A 25646-nucleotide genomic window follows, 5' to 3' on the forward strand; every position below is an offset into this window, starting at 1 on the left:
AATAAAACAAGAATAAGTGTGTGTGTGTGTGCGCGCGCATGCATGTGTGTGAGATAACCTGAAGACTAAAATCACCAAACTAGAAAAAGCAAACAAGCAAATCACACAAGAAAAACATACTATTAAAATGCAGCTAGAGTGTGTGTGTTTGTGTGTGTGCATGTACGCATGCATGCGTGTATGTGTGTGAGATGACCTGAAGACTAAAATCACCCAACTAGAAAATGCAAACCAGCAAATAACAAAAGAAAACCATACTATTAAAACGCAGCTAGAGTCAGTTCTTTTTTTTTTTTTTTTTTTTTTTGAAATTTAAGAAGAAGAAAAAAGTGCAAATCAATGGAGAAAGTCAGTACAACAACCTCCACTCAAACATTCACAGCGTCCTACGACAAACCCACAGTGGATATGTGCACACAAACAGACCTCAATCATTTTAATCAAAGTTCTTCCCATGGTGCTGAATGTGAGCTGCATTAAAAAACAGACAGCTGTGCACAGGTGGAACTCGAGATCATGACACCGCTATCCCATGAAGCATGTCCACGTGGTGTGAACAAGGTGGATAACTCTGCTGACCACCCATCCCCTAATAAAAATAATGAACCACAATATACTTACTGTTCAGTATTTAGTTCCAACTACAAATCAGTTCTCTGTTCTCTCTGAAAATGACGCCCCTCGTAACCCAGTGCTTCAAACTGACAAAGCAAGGAGCATCAAAACTAACGCCACTTCTCTTAGTGAAAAACCCTCACCCGTAGTAATCTTGGCCATTCCTGCAACCTTGCCCATTCCTGACAAAGCCACAATAGGCTACTTCTCATTGGTGACTCCATCATTTGATACATCAATGTCAAACGTTTAGCTCCTTGTAACCATTACCAGTATAAGATATGTATCCCGGGCATGACTGTTGAAGATCTTGGCATCTGGCTTTCAATAATTTCAATAAATTATAATTTGAAAGATATCATTCATTTTGGTGTAAACTCCTGCCCCTTGAATCCCGTTTTTGATTCTGACTTCAGTATCTTTATAGACCGGTGGAATGACACCCGGGGTAAATTTGGCCCAGTCAAACCTGTGACCTCGCCCATTTGAGATATTTTATGATTTTTTTTTTTTAATCTGTTCTCTTACTGCACTTATCACACTGGTTGATTTGTGATTAATGTATGAGATTGATTAGCATTAATTTTGTATCTATACATTTTATGTTCTTTATGTATTTATAATGAATGACTGTGAAAATTTGTAATCATTACATGTGTATAATTGTTATCATCGCACAAAAGATCCTTATTAAGCGTTTCAGCATTTTATGTCTTTTATGTGTTTGCATTGAGTGACTGTGATTCTCGTGTATTGTTTACATAAAATACACCACACATGAATTTCTCTTATTGAGATAATAAAGTATTCTGTATTCTGTAAACCCCAGTGTGGAGGAGGAGGTTTCAAGGTCAGTCCACTCCAGACCTTCAACACAGATAGTTCAGTTCAATTCTCAGGACTCTTTGAAGCCTCGTGGCTTTTCTTTTAAATAAGAATAACTTTATTATCTCCAACTGGAGAAATTTGGTCAGGTGCATTATCACAACATAAAGTAAACAACATGGGGACCATAACTAAAAATCAACAACAGCTTCTATGAATATTACGAAGACACAAATGTAAAAAATATCACATACACCGTTTCATACATACATATACGCACTGCAGGTAATAACTGGTATTCTTAATGTAAAAACAGAAAGAATTAAGAAACATTATTTTGAATACAATTATAAGCATAGCCTACTATATTGCACATTGATTATGATAGACAGATAAAATAAGAATAAAGATAAATTGCGGAAAACCACAACCAGATAATCAGCACCCACCCGCACCCAACCACCTTCCACCCACCCCACACACGCAGTTTACTTGATTAAACAAGAGTAATAAACATATGTTCTGAAATAAAAGCATTTCACATATTCGCTTTTAAAACATTGCAATTAATTATTACATCGTAACTATTAACAGAAATATATTTAGAATATGGACGTTAGCATTAGATATATTCCATTGTACATTCATTCTGTATATTGCACATTTGTCCCAGTCTAACAAAATATTGACTGGAGTTGTTGCCAGTACACTTCCTCAGGAATGATAGTAGTTTTTTTTTTTTTTAATCATTCATCATAAATGAATTTCAATTTGCTTATACTTTTTAGCTGTTCTAGGAGATTTTCTAAAAATGTTAACATTGTTAGCTCTCTTAACAGGCAAAGGTAGTGCATTCCAATAAGGTGCAATTCTGTTACTAAAACAATGTTTTTGAATGTTAGTTCTTGAATATGTAATAAATAGTTTGTCAGTGGGATTCCTTGTTATGTTACTGAAAGGGTGTTTTTTTTTTTATAAAGGTCTCTTTGTCTACTTAACAATATTATTGAGTATTTTATATTTTTGTATCAATTCTATGAAATTTCAAAGATGGCAAATTAAGTAATTTCAATCTTTCTTCATATGTTTTATCCTGCAATCCAGTAACAAGCCTTGTTGCCCTTCTTTGAACCTTTTCAACTACAACAGATTCATTACTTTTTGAATAGCGGGTACCAAATAATATTTCCGTATTCAAGGTGTGGTCTTACCAGTGTCTTAAAGAATCTAACTAAAGTGTCACTGTCCATATATGAGAATGTTCTTTTTATAATTCCGAGTACTCTGTTTGCCTTTAATATTACGTAATTAATGTGTCTATCAAATTTCAAATCATCATCAAAGATAACTCCCAAGTCTTTTTCTTCCGAACATTTACTTAAATTCTTCTCTCCATCAGTGAGTCTCATAATATAATCATATTATTGTTCTTCCCAACATGTAATACTTTACACTTATCTGCATTAAAATATTGATTCCAATTTAAGTGTTTGTCCATTCTATTAGCATCTACATCTGTCTGTAATGTATACTTACGGCTGCTCAGGTTATAAATTTTAGTGTCATCTGCAAAGATTTTGCATGTGCTCTAACCATGTCAGGTAGGTCATTGGTAAATAATGAAAATAGAATGGGGCCAAGTACACTTTCCTGGGGGATACCGCTTAAAACTTCTGAGGAGTATGTATTCCCAACTCTAACCCTCTGTGTTCTGTTTTTCAGGAAATTTGACACCCATGCTAATACACCGCCGGTTATTCCATATGACTTGATCTTTGTAATGAGACGCTTATGTGGAACAGAGTCAAAAGCCTTCCTGAAGTCCGTATATATATATATATATATATATATATATATATATATATATATATATATATATATATATATATATATATAACATCAAATGTTTCACCACAGTCTAACATTTCTATAAAATCATTCATCACCTCTAGTAACTGTGTAACACAAGAACATCCAGGTCTAAAGCCATGTTGGCATTCAGAAAATAAGTTGTTGGTCATATGGTCTACAATGGTATCTCCATTAAATGACTCTACACCTTTGCACAGAACACATGTATGGCTAACTCGTCTGTGATTTCCTGCTGAAGATTTATTTCTTTATTTTTCATATATGGCAGTTACATTTGTTTTGTTTTTTTCAATCTTGAGGTATTATGCCTTTCTCCAATGATTTATTAAGTAAAACAGATATAATGGAACTGGTAATTCTTTGTGAGCTTCTTTCAAAACTTCTTACAAAACGCCTGAACCTTCAGTTGCCTATAAAGGGTGTTTGTAGTTTTCTCTTATTCAGCAAAGAGGTAAACTGCGACTGCAGCTTCTAGCCCAGAAAAAAATATCAATATAATCGATACTATTGTTGCTATGCAGTTCCACAACGAGCAGACGAACATTGTGGAAAAACAAACAAACCAACAACAAAAAAACAACACCAACAAAAAACAACAACCAAGTTTGGTACCCAGCTGGGAAAGGAAGTGATGTACTGAAGCTTACACAAAGGCATCGTTGCTTGTGTATTGTGAACTGGGGCGGAATACAGTGCCAGTCAACTGAGTTCAGCGTTTTCACTTTTCTGCTGGTCTCCTTGATTGACCTGGATGGCTTCAATACACTAACACACACACACACACACACACACACACACCGTACCTGGCACACACACCGTTGCATACACACACACACAACACACACACACACACACACACACACACTGAGTTGTATTTTCGAAAGACAACTGCCGAGATAATTATATCACTATATTACTGTTACAGTGACCCAGAGTTTGTCTTGTTTATACCCTTTTTCTTTTTTGTTTGTTTTTGTTTTTTTATTTTTGTTTGTTTTTTGTTGTTGTTGTTTCTTGTTGTTCTTGTTGTCTTTTTTTATTTTTTTTTTAAACTCACAAAGTTAACGTTTAATCATTGTTAATAAAAATTTAAGATTTTTGTCTTGTAATATCTGTGTGTGTGTGTGTGTGTGTGTGTGTTTATTAACGCCAAATATCACATACAAGGGAAAGACGAAAAAACTAAGTCATCACAATACGGTTTTTTGTTTGTTTGTATGTTTGTTTGGTTTTTTTTAGTTTTTTTTTTAAGGGGGGGTGGTATAATTCGTTAAAAATTTAATATTGTATTATTACTGTTGTTGTTGTTATTGTATTATTATTATTATTATTATTATTATTATTATTATTATCTTCATCATCATCATCATCATTATAGCAGACGAAAAGTGTTGACTGGAATGTATTTGGGAAATTATGCCCCTTGCACGCTCTTTCATCCGAAGGAGTATTTTTACTCCGATGCAGACAGAAATCTAGGGTACCGAAGGGGGTGCGACAAAAAATGTGATCGTCATCAACAGATCTCTTTAAAAGGTAAGTTGTGCACTTGCACAGCGGTTTGAAGCATAAATTAGTTGAATATGCGTGATGATGATCACCTGGTAAATTTGACAAACTGATGAAAAGAATGCAGGAAAGGTTGCATTCGGAACGACAACCTGACGATTCAGAAGTTCCGTAACTGGATACAAAACTGATATTCTGCTAGCTTGCCAGTTTTCAACACCAAGACAACGCGCAGCATCATGACATGAATGATTGGCCTTGTTGTTTACCAGACAGTCAGTTTGGCGCCGATCCAACTTTCGCTTCTGTGGACGTCTTTTTTTATGTTTAGTACTGGAAGTCGGTGGTTTAATTGTCACTGAACTGAGTGAACACCATCTGTCTGACTCAGAGGTTCATCGGTTCTGGGAACGAAAGTTTTAAAGTGATTAAAACCTATGGTAGATAGGATTAATTACAGCGAGGTGAAATCACACGTCTAATTGTTTTTCATTTCTTTTTCTATTTTTCTTAAGTCTGTCATGTCAAGATATTAGAACTGACAAGGCTTGTGAATTTCACATGGATTGGCAGGATAATGTTTCATGTTGACTTCATTTATTACCAACACTGTCAGACGTTATGAAATAAAAAGTATTACTAATCCATGTTTTGTCATCACCCACAACCAGGCATTAATAAGTGCTGAAGGTGCATGTACACTCACAGTATCACACACACACACACACACACACACACACACACACACACACACACAGGGTATCAACTTTTTTTCCCTGTTTTTCAGTACTTTGTACAGTACAGATTTATCAGTAGTGGTTAATATCAGGTATGTCTGAAAGTGAAAGTTAGCTTGCTATTTCCTTCAGTATTTCTGTTTATCTCTTAGTTTATTATTTTCCCCTGTCATCTTCCTTCATCCAAACTTTGATGTTCTGGGTTTTTCTTTTTTCTTTCTTTCTTTCTTTTTTTTTGGTTTGTTTGTTATATGTGAAGATTTCAAAACATTTCCTTAACACCAAAATAAGAATATCTGAAACACTTTATTTACACAATAGAATATGAAAAAGATTCAGGTTATTTTTGACATTTTTACAAATACTTTTTCTTTTCTTTTTTACATTGATTCATTTTAATCAATTTAAATGTTTTTTGTTTTGTTTGTTTTAGTCAAACTAGTTATTCTTATTAGTAATTGAAATTATGCTTTCACAACTGTGTTGCTTTTCAAGTGAATAACTAAGAATTTCATTCTTAAGTCTCTCCTTATTCAAGAATCTCACTCTGACCTGGAAGCCATCATCATGTATGCGGACTGGGCCTCCTTGCAAGATGAGATCCAGTGTGACCGTGGCAACCAGTCGGTGCTGCACCGTTTCCCGGCAACTGTGGGGCGGGAGGTGGCCTGTTCAGTGGTGAGGTGCATCGCTGCCAACCTGAGCAGTGCCGCCACCAACGATGAGCCCAGCTCCTTGGAAGATGAGCGGGATGTCAAGTGGACCATGGAGGTAATGAGGAGGAGCACAAATTAGGCTTGTGTACACTGTGTGTGTGTGTGTGTGTGTGTGTGTGTGTGTGTGTGTGTGTGTGTGTGCATGCACCAGTGTTTTCTTGTGTTTGTGTGGTGCATGTGCCAGTGTGTATACATATATTATATGTGAGATTGTGTGTTTTTCTCACACAACATATGGTCTTGGAAACACAACAAAAAAATTAAACCAAAAATGTAGATCACTGCATATTGGCAAGCAAGCATGTGTAAGCCTGGTGGTGTTTTTTTGTTTACATGATAGAGTCCACTCTATGAACATAAGTATTGAAACAGTGCCAGATTTTTTAATAATTCTTTTTTCTTTTTTTCTTCTTTTTTTTCTTTAAAAAAAAAAAAAAAAAAAAAAGTGGGGAAGAGCATGTATGTGAATTAGTTGCAAGAACCTCATCAAATTTATATCGCTTCTACACAGATTTTGTCTTCTTCTTTTTTTTTTTATAGAAATTTTAATTTAAAATTTCAGGTGTGTGTTGTTGTTTTTTATATAGAAAATTTGATTTAAAATTTCAGGTGTTGTGTTTTGGACTGGGGCTGCCGTTGTCGGAGCACGAGACGATCAACGACTGTGTGAAGGTGTACGTGGAGTGGCTGATGTCGCTGACAGTCCCCAAGCCCTGTGTCCCCAAGCCTGTGGTGCAGGACCCCAACCCGTTCGCCCAGGTCATCCTCCATCACCTGCTGAACCTGTTCAAACCTCGTCCAGATTCAGGTAACATTTGGGCTCATCACCTGCTCACTGGCAAATCTAAAGGTAACAAGTCCTGTTTTGAGCAGAGCTGACGTGACACTGAGTCAGCTGTAGTCTAGTAATCAACAAAGTGATCTGTTGAATGATTGGCTTTCAAGCTTTAGTTGCTGTATTAGATTTAAAGCAGGGCCTCAGTGTCACCAGCTCACCTGCCCACTTGCAAATCTGAAGGTACAAGTCTGTTTTGAGCAGAGATGACATGACATTTAGTCAGTAGTGGTCGAGTAATCAATAAAGTGACCTGTTGAATGATAGGCTTTCAAGCTTTAGTTGCTGTATTAGCTTTAAAGCAGGGCCTCAATGTCACCAGCTCACCCACTCACTAGCAAGTCTGAAGGTACAAGTCTGTTTTGAGCAGAGCTGACTTGAAACTGAGTCAGCAGTGATCTAGTCATCAACACAGTCAACTGTTGAATGATAAGCTTTTAACCTTTAGTTGCTATATGAGCTCAGTTCAGTTACTCAAGGAGGTGTCACAGCATTTGGACAAATCACATACGCTACACCACATCTGCTATGCACACACCTGACTAGCAGCATAACCCATTGCGCTTAGCGGTAGCGCTGTATTAGATTTAAAGCAAAGCCTCTTCGTCAGCAGTGGCCGCCAGAGTGCTGGTGAGAGAAGAAACTTGGTGCAAATTTATGACAAAGGTTGTTGACATTTGAAGACAAGGCCACAAGGATTGGGAAACAATGCTCTGATGTCCTTGGCGACTTTTACCAGGATCACTTTAGTATTAAGGTTCTCAAGCACAGCTTCCAGTTCCTTCTGAAAGATGATGATAAAGAATGCACAGGTGCAGCATGTAAAAGCCCCGAAATGCCCAAATGAAGACCAGTGGCTGTTTACTCCAGAGTCATTTATGAATTCTAACTGATGCTTCCACAAGCAGGGAAAATGGTTAAGTTCTGGTTGTGTGTGTTTCAGGGTGCTGTTGTCATGATTCTCTCGTCTGGAGGGATAAAAGTTAAAACCAAAAATATGCAAATTGAAGATTTTTATTTTGTTTTTTGGTCTGTTTCAGGTGTAGATCTTGTGAAGCGCCAGGCCCTTCTGTGTCATCGGGTACTGCGAGCCATTGAAGCTGTGGCCAAGGAATCCACCATTTTGACCAGAGACACCTGGGAGACTTTGCTCAAGTTTCTTTTGGCTGCAAATGACAGTCTCCTTTCACCTCCAACTGAAAAAGGTTAAGACTTTTTTTTCTTCTTTTTAGTTTGGATGAGGGGGGTTGTTGCTATTTCCACTTGCTGACTTAGTCTTTAGTGTTTGTTTGTTTGTTTTTGTCACACATTGATTGAACTCACAGTTCATTGATTGTGTATTCTATGTGTTGTATATATGATGTAAGTGTGTGTGTGTTAGGTGGACATGAAAGTGACTATTTAATTGGGGGGTGGGGGTGGGGGGTTGTGGGTGGGGGGGAGGGAAAGAGTGTGATTCTCAGATGGGTGAGGATATTTGTAATATTTTCAGAAATCTTAAAGACAGTAAGTTACACCATTTGATACTAACAATTTCAAACATTTTTGAGTTATTGCCATTTAGGTAAATTACTGTCACCAGCTAGCTTCTTCATCCAGACAGGCATAGTATTATGATCAGAGCAGATGAAACACAGAGTAAGAAGCAAGGGTCTCAGCAGGAGAACGGTTAGAGTGCTGGATTCTTTCCTGAGTTTCCAGAGTTCAACCCCTGGTTTCCATGTACCTGGTGGGCTAAGGATGGAGACTTTTGCAATCTGCCAGGTCAACAAATGAGCAGACCTGCTAGTGCTGAACCCCCTCTGCGTGTATACGCATGCAGAAGATCAAATACGCATGTTAAAGATCCTGTGATCCATGTCAGCGTTTGGTGGGTTATGGAAACAAGAAAAAAAACAACAACAGAAAATGGAGTATGGTTGCCTACATGGTGGGGTAAAAACGGTCATACACATAAAAAGCCCATTCGTACATATGAGAAAATGTGGGAGTTGCAGCCTGATTACGCAGAAGAAGAAACAGCAGCAGTAGGGCAGGGGTTTTTACTCTCCTTCCCATCACACCATCAGTGGAGATCTGGTTGCCTTTTTATCGGATGAGGCAACAAAGTGAGGTCCTGTGTGCAGCATGCCACTCAGCGCATATGTGTAAAACTTTGACTCTTCTTACTGCCCTGGGAAACTTTAGTTGACATCCCCGGGGTCATGTTAAAATGACCATTTTTCACATTGTATCAAAGCTTGACAGCTGCAGCCGGTTTCCTGGGCAAGAGGTCAATGACTTACGTTTGCCCCTTGACCTAGTTTGAAGTGATCAAGTCCTTTGCGTTCTTTTCGCATGAGCTGAAGCCTGTGACTGACAGCTTTTGTGTTGAAAATAATTGCCGCTGGGGAGTGTTTTTCACACAGAAACTAAACAATGAAAGAGGATTCACAATAGCAAAAGAGTTGCTCTGGCAATTTCTCTTACCGGTAATTCCATTTGATAAGGATACAAAAAAATGTATGTATGCAGACAGGAAAATAAGTAAAATGAGTGGTGCTGTAATGTATTGACATGCTGTCTCTGCAACAGTTGATCAACAATACTTTAAAACGTATATATTATTAGTTGTTTGAGGTTTTTTTGTTTGTTTTTTAAACATTGTTTTTGTTATTGTTTGTTTTTCTTGATCATGTATATTTTTGTGTGTTTAGGTACATTTGTTGCACATTTTTTACATGGAAATTAATCATAGAAGTAGGTCATGGATGCATGAGTATTTATCGAATGCATTTGCTGTGAAATTCTATCTATGCATGTTTTACAGAATAATGTCATGAGCGTTTTATATATCTGTGGAGATGGAACTAACTGTTCAGCCTTCCCCTTGTTTGTAGAGTACAAACTAACTATGCTGTTTATGGTGTAAACTAAGTTTGATAATTCTGCTAGCTTTCTCATGTTTACTGGGCTTGGAATGAAAGAAAATGACTTAAGTCATGAAGGTTATAATGTGTCATTCTGTCTGTCTGTGCCTAGAGGCATGTGTGTTTGTGTTTATGTGTCTGTGTTTGTGTGTTTGCATGTGTGTGTGTGTGTGTGTGTGCCTGTGTGCTTGTGTGTGTTTTCAGGATGTTTCAGTATCAGTATGCAGTTATACATTAAATCAGTAATCTGGCAGTAGTTGTTGGTCGTGCGCATCCCAGATCTCTCTCGGAAATAGAATGTAAGGAGGTGATGTCCCATGGGAAGTCACTAGCAACAGCTGTGTTCAGTTTCTCTGCCAGAGCGGAGTTGTAGTTTGCTTAGAACAGTAATCAGACCCCTGCTGGAGTCTGTATCAGTGGGTATGGTAAGTATGTTAGTCGAAATATATTTTGAGGGATAGCCTAACATTTCCTTTGTGGAGAAGTGCCCTGTTTTAAACGGATTCTTTTTTCAGTCATGGATAACATCTTTTCTTCTCTTTTTTTTTTTCTTTTTTTTTTTTTTTTTTTAAATTGTTTTGATTTCTTAGATCTTGGTCCCTATTTCCTGTGAGTCTGTATTTGTTAGTTTGTTCATTTGAATTTTTAAATTAAAATTTTTTTTTTTTTTTAAAGTTTGTTTGTTGTTTTGTGTGTGTGTGTGTGTGTGTGTGTGTGTGCATATGCGCGCGCACGCGTGCGTAGAGATGTGGAAGAATTCATAGACTTTTTTTTTTCTATTATTATGTCATGACTGTCACTGTGTGTTGTGTGCCAATAGTAATGTATGAGTTAAACCTATGCATATAGTTTAATCAGGCAAAACTGGTGTTTACCAGAATTTTGTTTATAACTATGTTATTATCTGTTGGAAGCAGTACTGATGTTTCTACCCATTTTTATTGTGATTAAAATGCACCGTTGTTTCTCTTGGAATGCAGACGATTCTGGATTAAGTTCATGTGAGTGTGTTTAACTTTTGAACTATTCTGTGTGATACTGTTTAAGTCTCTGCCTTTCTTTCACACATGGCTTATTAGTATAATACCTCAGATACGTATAATGATCCATTCACTTCACTTGTTCATCCTCAAGGCAACATTGCTATCGCTGTGATTATATTGCTTTGGGAAGAAGAAAAAAGAAGAGAGAGAAGCAAAAATTTTGTCAGCCTTATTTTGTCTTTAGGAGAGCATTGGTTTATGCTTGTGTGCTTCTTTTCTGTTTGTGTTTTTTCCCCTCACTTTAATAAGTTTAATCAGCGCTAATGATTATTTCGCTTATTTCTTCTATTTTCTCACATTAAAAAAGAGAAACTGAGTCAGCTCTGGTGATAACTATAGTGTATCTTGAGGAGGAAAGTCTGTGTGGTTTGGTGGTTTTTTGTTTATTTTTTGTTAATTTGTTGTTGTTTTGTTTTGTTTTTTGTTGTTTTTGTTGTTGTTTTTGTGTGTGTGTGTTTTTTGGTGGTTTTTTGTTTTGTTTTTGTTTTTTTTAAAGCTTACTGGCTGGAAAATTGTCCTTCTCAAATTAATTTAATATTTACCAGCACGTCATCACTTGCCATTTACATCTTTGCCTTGCAAGAAGATGACTCTGGGTTGCTTGTACATATTATTATGTCAAAGTGGTAACTAAAATTTCTCTTTGACTTGGGTTGCTAGTACATATTATTGTCTCAAATTGTTAAAATTCTCCCAGTGTTAAAGATGTCTGTCTTTTTTAAAATTTTAAATATCATGTTTTGACTCAAAATTTGAGAGAGAGAGAGAGAGAGAGAGGGAGAGAGGAAAAATAATAAGGCCCAGTTTCAGATGATGACATCCTGTCCACACACCCTTTCCCCACTCACTCCACAGATCACAAATTAATTTTGGGCTGGGTTAAACTCGCTGTATATATGCACTTGTTTTCCGCCACTGGTTTGTTGTACAAAAAGAATCAAATTAGAAAAAATAATATATAAGATAACCAACACCCACCCCCACTCCCACACCCACCCACCTACACCCACCCTCCCACACACACACACACACACAGATACACATATATATGCGCGCGCGCGCGTGTCTGTGTGTGTGTGTGTTATATCTAGATAGATATATATGTAGATATATATATATTTTAAGTGTATGTTGCACATGTAACAACAATTTAATTACCTTTGTCCACATGATTTTCATATAATAAAAATTAGATATATATGTATTTAGAATAATCTGCTGCTAGCATCCGACATTTCCCTTCTCACTCTTCTCGAATTGTCAGCCGCCCATGACATGATAGACCATTCAGTCCTTCTTTCCCGTCTTCATTTTACATTTGGTGTCGATGGCACTGTTCTGGACTGGTTCAAATCTTATCTCACCGATCGATTCCAGTCTGTCATTGTTGATAATTTCCAATCTGAACCCGTTAAAATCAAACATGGAGTCCCACAGGGATCTGTTATAAGCCCAGTGCTCTTCACACTGTACACTGCTCCTCTCACTGAAATTATCAACCGCCATAATGTCAGTCATCATTCTTATGCTGATGACACTCAACTCCAGAAGAGTGATACCCCTGAAAAATTGTTGTCGCTCTTGGGAGAAACATCCAACTGCTTCCTGGACATACAAAACTGGATGACTCTAAATAAGCTACCATTGAACGTGGACAAAACGGAAGCAATGATCATAGGAACTAACCAAAAACTCTCTTCCATCATAACTGACACAATCAAACTTGGCAGTACATCCATCCCTCTTTCCAGTTCAGTCAGGAACATTGGCGTTGACTTTGACAATACACTGTCCATGCAAAAATTTATCAGTCAGACATGTCAATCCTGCTGCTGTCAATTGCGGGGCATCAATTTCGTCCAGAAATATCTGTCCACTGACGCAACATCTGGACTTGTCATTTCTCTCATTCTCTCTCGCTTTGACTACTGTAGCTCTCTATTGTCTGGTTTGCCTGCTTCATCCATTAAGTCCCTTCAGCACATACAAAACTCTGCTGCCCGACTCATTCTCAGAAAGAAAAGATCTGAGCACATCACTCCTCTTTTGCAGCATCTCCACTGGCTACCTGTCTCACACAGAATAAAATACAAGATCAGCACTCTGTGTTATAAATGCAGTCACAAATCTGCCCCTTCCTATTTCTGTGGCTGCCTTCACCTCTACACTCCATCTTGCTGTCTACAATCGGCTTTGGATCCACTCTGTTTATACATACCTGTCTCTGGATCTTGCAGTTGGAATGAACTTCCTCTTTCTCTTTGTCAGGTCTCTGCACTCAGCTCTTTCAAGTCTGGTCTTAAAACCCACCTCTTCCCAAAATAGCCTCCCTTCTCTGCCTCTTCCTTGTCTTCAGTTTTTTTCCAGTTTTAGAGTTATGAATGCGTGTGAATGACCAGTGCAAAAGTGCTTTGATTTGTCTCTGCACAAGATTCAGTGCTATGATAATAATAATAATAATAATGATATAATGATATCTAGTAAGTGTATTTTGCATATGCATCAACAGTTTTATTTTCATCCTGTGGAACAGTCGCTTAATTGACTTTAACCCAAAGATTGCTGCCAACTGCTGTGTATGTGTAATGTGTGTGCATATACTTGTCAGTCCGCAGTGATTCCAGATTTTGATAATGTCGTAATTTTACACTTACATTTGAAAGAGCCTGTGATTTTTTATATATGATTTTTACTCATTTGATTAAGGATGAAAGGGGTGCAGGGTGAGAGCGACATCATTTCTGTGCATCAGTGTCCCCCTGGAAGAAGGCATTACAGCTAACAATTTGGGGATATTTTTTACATGCTACTTGGACTTTCTGTCAGTTTTATCAGTTTGTCTACATGATTCAGATAGCTACTGCACAGAAAGTATTCAAAAAGTTATGAACAGGCTTGGTTGAGCACATTGAACTCTCACTTAAAATCAGGGTCATGGTTGTTAATAGAACTGGATTGTTAAAAAAAAAAAATAAAAAAAAAAAATTTAAAGAAGAAAAGGAAAAGAATAATGACGACACACAGAAACACACCGGCATGAGCACATGCATGCATACATTCCTCAACCCACTACCAACCCCACGACCAAGCTGTCCTCCCAGAATACATAAAGTATGAACATGATTACAGATAGCACATAGATCATGACATTTTCGTCCCTTTTCGTTGTAAAGAACTGGTCTTGTCTGATTTAAACCACAGAGATTTTAATGAAACATCAGTGTGTTATTTTCATTTGGCTTGCTACAGACTACAGTTTTGTTGCTTTTAAAAAGAAAAAAAAGAAGAAATTTTATTGCAAGCTTTGTGAAAATAGGAGAGAGAGAGAGAGAGAGAGAGAGTGTGTGTGTGTGTGTGACTTGGAATATTATCTTGTATGACATATTTTGCACAGACTTTTTATATATTCTACTTCCAGCCCCAGAGATAACCTTTTCATTCTTCTTTAGCAAGATGTTTTTCTTTTTTTTTTTTTTTAATAATAAATGTACTATGCCCAGAAAATTGAATAACTAAAGAGGTTTTTATGCACCAGTCTTTTGTTTTAATGCTGGTGGAGAGGTTTTTCCTTTGTTTTTTTAAAAACTTTTTATTCTTCTTAAAGCAGTGATTGTCTGATTCTGAATGTTGGCTTCAAAGTCATGTGCGCATTTTCAATAGAACAACACGATGCCAAAAATACAAACTCGGCATGCTGTGTATATAATCAAGATATGTGTATATATAAATCTTCCCCTCAAAGAGAGAGACAGACAAGACAGACAATGATATATATGCTAGGGAGTTACATATTATGTAATCAAGAAATATAAACCTTCTCCTCAAAGTGGGAGACAGACAGACAAACATACAGAGATATGCTAGGAAGTTGTATATTATGTAATCAAGAGATATAAACCTTCCCCTCAAAGAGAGAAAAATAGGCAGACAGACATACAGAGAGACATATGGTATGGAGTTATATATTATATTTTCAAAGAGGGAGACCGGATAAACAGTCAAACAGATAGACATATGCCTGGGACTGATGTATTATGTGATCAAGAAATATAAACCACCCCCTCAAAGAGGTAGACAGACAGGTAGACACATGCTATGGAGTTGTATATTATATAATTAAGAAATATTAACCTTCTGATAGACACATGCAATGGAGTTTATGTATTATATAATCAAGAAATGTTAACCTTCCTATAGACACATGCTATGTAGTTTTATATTATGAAATGAAGAAATATAAACCTTCCCCTTAGAGACAAGATACAGGCAACGCAGGGAGAGAGAGAGAGAGAGAGAGAGACGGACAGACAAATATACATGGACAGACAGGCAGTGATAGAATATTAAAATGTGGCTGTCAGTTTGCAAGGCATTTCCTGGAGGAAAACAAAAACAGACAAAAAGTGGTGGTGGTGATATAATCTGCTTCTTTTTAACGCTAGTTTTGTTGTGCAGAGGTGTCTGGGAGGGCTGTTTCACCTTCTTTTTTTTTTCTTTATTTTTTCTTTTCTGTTTTTCTCTACTGCTTATGATTTTTCAATTCCACCCTCATGACACTTTAATTGGGAGTTGGTCCTCTCGTAAAATCATCTTCCACATTCACTTCTCACTTTCTTCTCATGCAGTTTCTGTTCCTGGATTTTGATTGTTATAACTTTTGTGTCTTTTCTTATTTACTTGTTGGAATGCAACAGGGAAGAATTTATGGTGTACTGAAGAGGTGGGGGTGGGGGGTGTGTGGCTTGGAGGGGAGGGTGTGACCCCGGGGTTTGGGGGTGGGGGGGGGTTCTTCATCGGTTGCTCAAGAATGTTTAACCTGTAGTTAACTGTTACACCATCACCAAATGTTGAATAACCTCCCTACAACCACAGAACTGTTGGTTTTGTTAAAAAAGATTTTTTTTTTGTTTTATTTTGTTTTTTTGTCTTTTCTTTTATGGAGGAGAGAAAAGATTTGAGAGAGAGAAAGCATTTTGATTTCTGGGACTTTCCCTTCAGCCACAGAACTGTTGGTGTTGTTACAAAAAAAAAAAAAAAAAAAAAAAAAAAAAAAAAAAGTAATTTTTTTTGTTCTTTTACGGAGGAGGGGAAAGAATTGGATTTGTAAGCAAAAACATTTTGTTGTTTACTTTTTAATTTGATTTCTGGGACTGGGAAGGTCATTTTTGTGACCGCAGGTACGGAATGAAATTGAATTTCATTATATGTAAGTGCTGTTGTTGTTGTTGTTGTTTTTTTTTATGGCGCAGGGATGGTTTAGCTACTAGGCAGTAATTTTGTATATTATTTCTTCACCAAAAAGAAACCCTAAAAAAAAAACTGTGAAGATCATTCATCTTTATATGGAGTGTTTTTCATGTGGTTGCTTATAGTGCTGGCAGACTGACCTGTGTGTGATGGTGTGTATGTGTTTGTTGTGTTGTGTAGTATGGTGTTCATCATATGCTGTGTTAATTACTCAGTCTCCAGTCTGATGTCCCAGCAAATTTGTCAAAATCTATGCAACACAGTGCAGTAACAGTATTAAGACTGATGTTTTGTTCTTCCGTCATACTGTTGTTCTTGCTGTTGTTGTTGTGTTTGAAGTTTGACTGTTCCTATGTATATTATTTGACATTTTACGTAGTTCTTTGTTCATTTTTGTTCATCAATATACATGGGCGCTGTGCTTAGATATTTCCATGAGTGTGCATAGATGTGTATAAAATGGATTTACATATTAAATTTCACACTCACAGAACAGACATGTATACACACGCTTGCACAAACACACACGCACGCACGCACCCATGTGCGTGTACATGTGTGCGCGCACAGAAACGTCAAAGAAACACGCGTGCACACACACACACACACACACATCTATATTTATATATATGTATGTGTGTTTGTGTTTGCATGTGTGTGAATAATGTACATGTATATCTTTTCTTTCCCATACTTTGTTCCTGTGAGTTAACCATTGCCTTTGATAGATGTAAATAATTTTGTACATACTTATGTGCATGTGTGTGTGTGTGTTGTTGTTTTTTCGACTTTGTTTTATTTTGTTTTTAATTCGTTTCATGTTTGACTTCTATCAGTAATTTTATTTTTTCCTTATCTGCATGATCTTGAGGATACTAAATATATATTTGAAGGTCAGAACCGGTTTCAACAGTGAAAATCATTGCAGCAAAAGATCCTTCACAAGGTTTTGTGTCACCCTAATTTTTGACTCACTTGTGTAAACAAAGTGAGTCTATGTTTTAACCCAGTGTTTGGTTGTCTGTGTGTGTGTGTGTGTGTGTGTGTGTGTGTGTCCGTGGTAAACTTTAACATTGACATTTTCTCTGCAAATACTTTGTCAGTTGACACCAAAGTAGGCATAAAAATAGGAAAAATGCAGTTCTTTCCAGTCATCTTGTTTAAAACAATATTGCACCTCTGGGATGGGCACAAAAAATAAAAAATGAAGCCTAATTATATGCAAACTGCATTTACTGTTATATTTATATTTTTTGTATTCTCTAAACTTGGCACTTTGACCTCTCATTCTGATACAACAACAAGAGGAGTCATTATTATCATTTTTTGTTCAAACAGGAACTTCTTTTGCTAAGCATGGAATTTTTATTTATTTTGCAAACGTTTTGGTGCAGATAGTAAAGAAGGGAAATTACTCTGTAATTAATACTAGGGGACTTAATTTATCACAAGTGAGTCTTGAAGGCCTTGCCTCTATTGTTTACATTGTTGTTTTCAGACTGCTGTTGTTGTTTTGTTGTTGTTTTTCCTCTCTTTGGTTTGTTAGATTGCTGGGTTTTTTTTGTTTTTTGTTTTTTGTTTTTTTGTTTTTTCAAAGAGAATCTGTGAATGTTTGTCTTTCTCCCACTTTACTATTTTGTTGTTTACATGTGATGTTGTTCCTGGAAATATGCTGTGTTCCTGTTATGTGCAAGTTATCCTAATTAAAATGTTTGCTGGACTCAGTTTGAATTCATTAACACAACACAACCAGACACACAGGCATGGACGCACGCACACGTGCGCGCATGCGCACACACACACACACATGTTCACACACACACACACACACGTTGTTCAAGTCTTGCCGTATCCAAAGGGTGAGATGACATAATCAATCATTTTTTTTGTTTCATTATCTTCTCCAGAATGTAATGGATTGTTGAACACGTATGCCATTTCAAAGAGGAGGTGTGTTTGTCAGTGTGTGTCTGGAGCCCATTTTAGAGAAAAGATGCTGAATACATTCACATTGTTATCATTGTAATCATTATTGTTATTAGTTTGATTATCAACATGATTATTATCTTGTTAGTGTTATTATTATTATTATTACTGCTACTTTCCAGTTAGTGTTATTATTATTATTATTACTGCTACTTTCCACACAGAATTATCATCATCATTATTATTAATACTACTGCTACTTTCCACACAAAATTATTATTATTATTGTTATTATTGCTACTGCTACTTTCCACAAAAAATTATTATCATCATCATCATTATTATTAATACTGCTGCTACTTTCCACATAGAATTGAATATTTATTATTATTATTATTATTATTATTATTATTATTACTACTACTACTGCTACTTTCCACACAGAATTATTATTATCACCATTATTATTATTAACACCACGACTACTTTCCACACAGATTTTTTATTATCATCATTATTATCATTAATACTACTGCTACTTTCCACACAGAATTATTAGTATCATCATTACTATCATTAATGCTACTTCTACATTCCACACAAATTTATTATTATCATCATTATTATTATTACTATTATTACTACTGCTACTACTTTCCACACAGAATTATTATTATCATCATTATTATCATTAATGCTGCTGCTACTTTCCACACAAAATTATGATGATTATCATTATTATTGATACTACTACCACTACTGATACTTTAAACTCAGAATTATTATTATCATCATTTTTATAATAAATACTACTGCTATTTTCCACACAAAATTATGATCATCATCATTATTATTGATACTACTACCACTACTGATACTTTAAACTCAGAATTATTATTATCATCATTTTTATAATAAACACTAGTGCTATTTTCCACACGTGATTAGTATTATCATCATTGTTTTTATTAATACTACTGCTACTTTCCTCACAGAATTATATGTTATCATCATCATTATTATCATTATTACTACTGCTACTTTTCACACAGAATTATTATTATTATCATCATTATTATTATTATTTTTAATAATAATGATAGTAATGATGCCGGTACTTTCCACACAGACGACATCAGCGACCACCTGTGTGAGCGGGTGCTGAGTGTGCTGTTCGGCATCTGGCTGATGTCCTGCAACAAGTGCTTCCCATCCCCCTCCCTGTGGAAGACGTTCCGGAACATGTGCATCTACTGGCGGCACCACGAGGCCCTGGTGGTCCAGTGGCACAAGGTCAACCACGTGCTGACGGCCCACATGATTCGAACCATGTACGGGCCCGGCTACCCTCAGCTGGTTGTTTGTGAGTAACTGTTGATGATGGCGACAACGACGACGACGACGATGATGATGATAATGATGTTCCTGTTGATGTTGATGATGGTTGTGATGATAATGATATGAATGATAAAGATAGCGCACACACATACCTGTGCGTGCATCCACGCACGCACGCATGTTAAGACCATAAGGTATTGTACAACAATAGATATATGAAAACATCCAGGAAATAAATTGTACATATGAGTAAAATGCAAACCACACACACACACACCCACACTCACATGCACATACAGTATCAGTATCAGCATCAGTAGCTCAAGGAGGCGTCACTGCGTTCTGTCAAATCCATATACGCTACACCACATCTGCCAAGCAGATGCCTGACCAGCAGCGTAACCCAACGCGCTTAGTCAGGCCTTGAGAAAAAAAAAAAAATAGTGCACACACACACACACACTCACATGCATAAAGATAGCGCACACACACACACACACACACACACGCATGCACGCACGCATGTTAAGACCATAAGGTATTGTACAACAATACATATATGAAAACATCCACATACTTACGCACACAACATACGTCAGGCCAATAAAATCAGTACATTGAGATACATGTATGCACGTACTTATGCACACAACATACGTCCCGCCAATAAAATCAATACATTAAGATACATGAAATCCTTTTTTTTTTTTTTTTTTTTAATTAGAAAAAGGCAACCACTTCCGATCACACACAAAGAAACGCTTGCCCATGCTCACCCACTCAGTCCCACATGCATGCATAATGTCTGCTCCCGTGCACTCACCTGCTGGTGAAGTTCAGTTGTTGCTGTGTGGGTGGGGGCGGGGAGAGGGAGGGGTTGATTTGTTTCACAGTCCTGTGAGTGAATGTACAGGATGTTCTGATTGTGTGTGCGAATGGCTGTAGGAATGAATGAATGAATGTAGCGAGATGTTCTTGTGTGTGGAGCTCTGAACCTGCCATGTGTCTGACCTTCTGCTACTAATGTCATTATGTAGTGGGTGTGTTTCATCTGTCAAAATTGTTATTAGTCTGTCAGTCAGTTTTCTAGTGTGTGTGTTGCTAAAGGTGTCTTGTCTTATACCCACCACCCCACCCGCTTTCCTAATGACTTTTTCCAGCCTGTTTTTGTCCGTAAGTTAAAAAGCTGCAGACAACACCCCACCCTTTTTTTTTTGTGTGTGTGTGTGTGTGTGTGTGCGCGTGCGCGCGCACACATTCTTAAGAGAATAAAACCAGCAAATCAGTGACAATCTTTCTCATTGCTTTGATTTTTTTTCTTTCTTTCTTTCCTTCACTACACACACACACACACACACACACACACACAACACACAAACTACTCTCCACCACACCACACACAGTGGACGAGGACAGCCAGATGATCCCGGCGGAGATGTCCGAGGAGTGCGTGACCCAGGCCTGGTTCCGCTTCCTGCACATCATCCAGAACCCCGTGGACCTCAGCCGGCCAGCCGTGGTCTCGAACACGCCACGCTTCCTGCAGCATGCGCTGACCAACGAGGCGGTGCTGGATCCCAGTCAGCACGAGTGCCTGCTGAAGCTGCCCCTTATCTTCTTCAGGGCCATGCGGGGCGTGTCCATCATGGTCAACGCTTTTCTTGGTCCGTCCCGAGTTGTTTGTTGAAGTTGACTCTTTCACCACCATAGGTGACTTTAGTTGACTGGACAGTGCACCGCCATAGGCGACTCTTGCTGACATTGATAAGACTATTTTTTGACTCACGTGTGTAAACAAAGTGAGCCTGTGTTATAACCCCAGTGTTTGGTTGTCTGTGTGTGTGTGTGTGTGTGTGTGTGTGGTAAACTTCTACATTGCCATTTTCTCTGGTAATACTTCGTCTGCCAATATTAAATTTGGCTTAAACATAGTAGGAAAAAAATTTTCACAGTAATACTAATAAAAGGTTGTACATGTCCTGAATTTAGCCGTATTTCCGAACTATTAACGGTTCATTTCATTGATGCTCAATCCGGATTCCGAAAACACTGTTACCCCTTTGCAGCTGTCCGAATGAAGACAATGTTTGGTAAGACGCCTTGACCTGGTTTTTCTTGTTCACAATTAAAAGCAAAGAAATACAGTGTCTGGACAGAACACAAACAGTTACACTTACTATATTATTGTCATGTTTACTGCATATTAATATTCTAAATTGGACACTGAATTTAACTAGAATGAACATAAAAGAAAATTTGAATCAACCGTTTCACTGAGTCGAGGTCAGCATTGTCTAGACTGGTCTGCACAGATCTTGACAAAACATGTTGCAAAGCCTGAGGCATTGGCAACGTCTCCTTCACCACCGAATTAAAAGAATTTCTTGAATAATCATTGATGTGTTTATTGCACATAGATGTTTAGAGTGGATACTGTGTTAACTAGAATAAACAGAAAAGAGAAATTGAATGGACCGTGTCATAGTTTCCCAGTGAGTGTAAAGAACATGGATCTCTGCAGATCTATATTTAAAAAAAAAAGGGAAACATATTGCAGTGTGTTTGAGACGATGGGAACATCTCCTTTACCTCGGGCTAGAAAGAAATTCTTAAATGCCAGAGATATACCAAAATAACATGATTTAAACAGTGTTATCACTTTGATTACCATTGTCAATTTATTCCGCTAAAAAAAACATGCTCAGATAATAATTATTGAACCTAACCTTTGAACCCACATTAGCCTAGTGGATAAAACCAATTGTTCTCGACCCGGACATCCATGGTTGAAATCTGTTTTGAGCCTTTTTATTTTTTTAACCCTAAGCTTTATATGTTCATAATAACGAATAGAAAACACATTTTAACAATTTAATTTTTATGTTTTTATCAAACAATTTTTTTTCTTTAAGTGTATCACAAGTGAGTCTTGAAGGTCTTGCCTTTCTTGTTTACATTGTAACAAAGCTCAACAGATGCAGCCAGTTTCCCACCAATAGAACAAGAACTGTAACCTTTGCTTCCTGACCCAGTTTGAAGTGAACGAGTTCTTTGTGTTTATTACATGAACCAAAGCCTGTCACTGAAAGCAGTGTTTCTTAAATATTTGGTGCTGTTTTTCGCACAGAAACTTGGTGGTGAAAGAGTTAATGCATTTGGGTGTTTTTTTTAGGGGAGGAGGGGGGTGGGGGGGGGGGGGCAGGGGTCTTTTTGGGGTGTCTGTCATGGTTAAACTTTTGGGGTTTGTTTGAGTTCTGTGTTGAGTTGAGTATCCATTATGGTTAAAATCCTTTTAGGTGTGTTTGAGTTGGGGGTTCTTATCCATTAATGTTAAAGTACTTTGTAGATGTGTTTGTTTCCCCCCCAATAGAACAATGACTAACCTTTGCTCCCTGACCCAGTTTGAAGTGAACAGGTCCGTTGTGTTGTTTTGACATGGACGGAAGCCTGTGACTGAGAGTGTCGTGTCTGAAATACTTGCTGCAGGAGAGTGTTTTCCACACAGAAAATCAGAAGAGTTAATGAGGTTTTTTTTTTTGGGGGGGGGGGGGGGGGTGATTAATGTTTATTTATTGATGGTGTTCCCATAGCAGCAGTGAAACGTTTTCTGTATATTATGACATTTCTATCATCTGGTTCATCAGTTTCCTGTTTTTCCACATTCAGTTATTTTCTTGAGAAAACAAAACATTACAATTTATTTACAGTCATTTTGTGTCATTGTTTTTTTTGTCAGTTTCTCATGTTTACAAAAGCAGGAGTTGAGTTACATTATTTTCTGTGCTCACTAAACATGTAACAAGACGACAAAGAAAAAAAAAGAAGAAAAAAAAAGAATCATTTGAACCAGAATTGAAAACACTGTGCCATCAGTTTTGATGATTATTCAGTGTCGCAAGTGTGTTTGAAAATGAATTAAATTGGGTTAGTAGAAACACACGAAAAATGAAAGAGAGAGAGAGAGGAAGAAAACCCCAGCGGGTTTTTTTCACGTCTCCAGTGAAATCCTTTTCACCTCTTCAAAGATTGGTTTGCTTGCTTTTTCTTAAGACAAAACAAAGCACATATGGTCATGGTATTATCCATCACCACCGCAGGTTTGCCGCAAGATCTGAAGGAGAATCTGATGTCGACCGCGCAGCCCGCCTCACGCCACCCCCCTGCCGCCACCCCCTCTACCCCTCCTGGGCAACGGAAGCCCGCCAAGCCTATGTCCGTGCTCACCGGCTCCCTCACTGCCAAAGGTACTCCTTTATCGAGTTCAATCTTTAGAACCAAACTCTTCTTCCTCATCCTCCTTTTTTTTTGCTGCCCCATGATCTGCACCATTTCAGTGGCATTACTCCCACGCCGCTCATTTAGATTCCCCCATACATGGGGGAATCCTCTGCTTCTTCTTCTGCTTTTTCTTCTCCTCCTTATCCTTCTTCTTCCTTGTCTTCTTCTTCTTCTTCTTCTTCTTCTTCTTCTCCTCCTTGTTTGTCTTCTACTTTTTGTCATCATTCATTTTTGATATTATTATCATTATTGATATCTTCTTCTTCTTCTTCAGCTTCTTTTCTTTTTCTTTATATTCTTCCTCTTCTTCATCTACTTATTGTCATTATTTTCATTATTATTATTATTAATAACATTATTATTATTCTTATCATTCTTTTCATTATTATCGTTATGACTGCAGTGTCCTCCAAGGCGTCGCAGGCCGCCAAGGTGACGGCCGGGGCCCCGCCCCCTGTCAACCAGCCTGTGGGCAAGCTGTCGCTGGAGAGTCGCTTCCCCTTTGCCCCCACCCGGCCGCAGTGCAACAGCATCCTGCACCTGTTTGGAGCCTGGCTCTTTGACGCTGCTCTGGCCGGCGTGAAGCTCCACCCCTCCCATGCTGCTCCAGGTAGCTGGTGTATCGCCGAGTGTTTTTGTGATAATGATGATAATCAACACTCAGCTTATATCACAGATTGACATTTGCTTACATTTCACCCCCGAAAGCGGAGTATGGCTGCCTACATGGCGGGGTAAAAATGGTCATACACGTAAAAACCCACTCGTGTACATGCGAGTGAACATGGGAGTTGCAGCCCACGAACGCAGAAGAAGAAGAAGTCAGTGGTTTCTCCATTGCAGTGGGAAGTCATTTACAGCTTGGTCTTGTTTTGTTAAGGACTGTGACTCTTCAAACTAGGAGGCAGGACTGTGCTGGTTCTTAGTGCTGCAGCCTTGGGGGGTGCTAGTTGACCATTGGGAACCTTCCCAACGCCGACTGTCCTAAAACCTCAGCCGAGAGAGTGGGCAGATGTATCTTGGGCAAGACACTCTCCACTATAATCAAATTCTAGCCCAGATAGTTAGGACAGCAGTTGCCTTCTCTGCTGTTCTGATGGTCATAGTCGGACATGACTGACTATCATACATAAAAAAGATAATGATTATAGTAATAATGATAATCCTCATCATCATCATAAGGAGAATGATAGTAATAATCATAATCATGATGCTAATAATATGATGATAATGTAATAATAATGATAATAGTAATATGAATAATACCGGTAATTGTAATAATGATTATGATGATGATGCTGATTTTGATGACAATGGCATGTTCATTCTTGATTTAAGGGAACCAAATACTTAAATAGAAGAAATTAAGTTGATTTTCTTTGTATACAGTGCACAAAACTGAAAATTATCCATGTTTTCGTATTTCACTTTATACACAAAATCAACATGGTAAAAACATGCATCTATTTCTTTTTCGAAAAAATTCTGTTCTCATAAAGATCTTTTAAAATTTTAACATAGAATTGAAATCACATCAGTCAAGGTGACGACACTGAAACGAACAGCTTTTCATAACCTTTAACATAGAATTGAAATTACATTAGTCAAGGCAATGACACTAGAACGAACAGGTTTTCATAACCTTGAACACAAAACTGAAGTTACATTATTCAAGGTGATGACAAATTGAAATTCCTTGAGTCAAGGCGATGGTATTAGAACGAACAGCTTTTCATAACCTTTGACATTGAAATTCCTTGAGTTAAGGCGATGATGCTAGAACAGCTTTTCATAAC

At 37.5% G+C, this 25646-nt stretch overlaps 1 protein-coding gene across 7 annotated transcripts in view; it reads left to right on the plus strand.

Moving 5' to 3' along the window:
* Nucleotides 1-4767: 4767 nt before the first annotated feature.
* Nucleotides 4768-25646, plus strand: part of LOC143296095 (ral GTPase-activating protein subunit beta-like) — an 87580-nt gene continuing 66701 nt past the window's right edge. For 4 of the 7 annotated variants that reach the window (XM_076607859.1, XM_076607862.1, XM_076607863.1 and 1 more), the window contains exons 1-9: nt 4768-4848; nt 6097-6329; nt 6884-7082; nt 8150-8314; nt 10999-11019; nt 19364-19597; nt 20976-21236; nt 23670-23816; nt 24254-24460. In XM_076607859.1, coding sequence (XP_076463974.1) covers nt 6126-6329; nt 6884-7082; nt 8150-8314; nt 10999-11019; nt 19364-19597; nt 20976-21236; nt 23670-23816; nt 24254-24460 — 1438 coding nt within the window. In that variant the 5' untranslated portion in view covers nt 4768-4848; nt 6097-6125. Of the gene's footprint in view, nt 4849-6080; nt 6330-6883; nt 7083-8149; nt 8315-10998; nt 11020-19363; nt 19598-20975; nt 21237-23669; nt 23817-24253; nt 24461-25646 lie in introns of all 7 variants that reach the window. The other 3 variants (XM_076607861.1, XM_076607866.1, XM_076607860.1) reach the window with 2 other exon arrangements.

This window comes from Babylonia areolata, chromosome 21 (assembly GCF_041734735.1).
Source record: "Babylonia areolata isolate BAREFJ2019XMU chromosome 21, ASM4173473v1, whole genome shotgun sequence".
Taxonomy (NCBI): domain Eukaryota; kingdom Metazoa; phylum Mollusca; class Gastropoda; order Neogastropoda; family Buccinidae; genus Babylonia; species Babylonia areolata.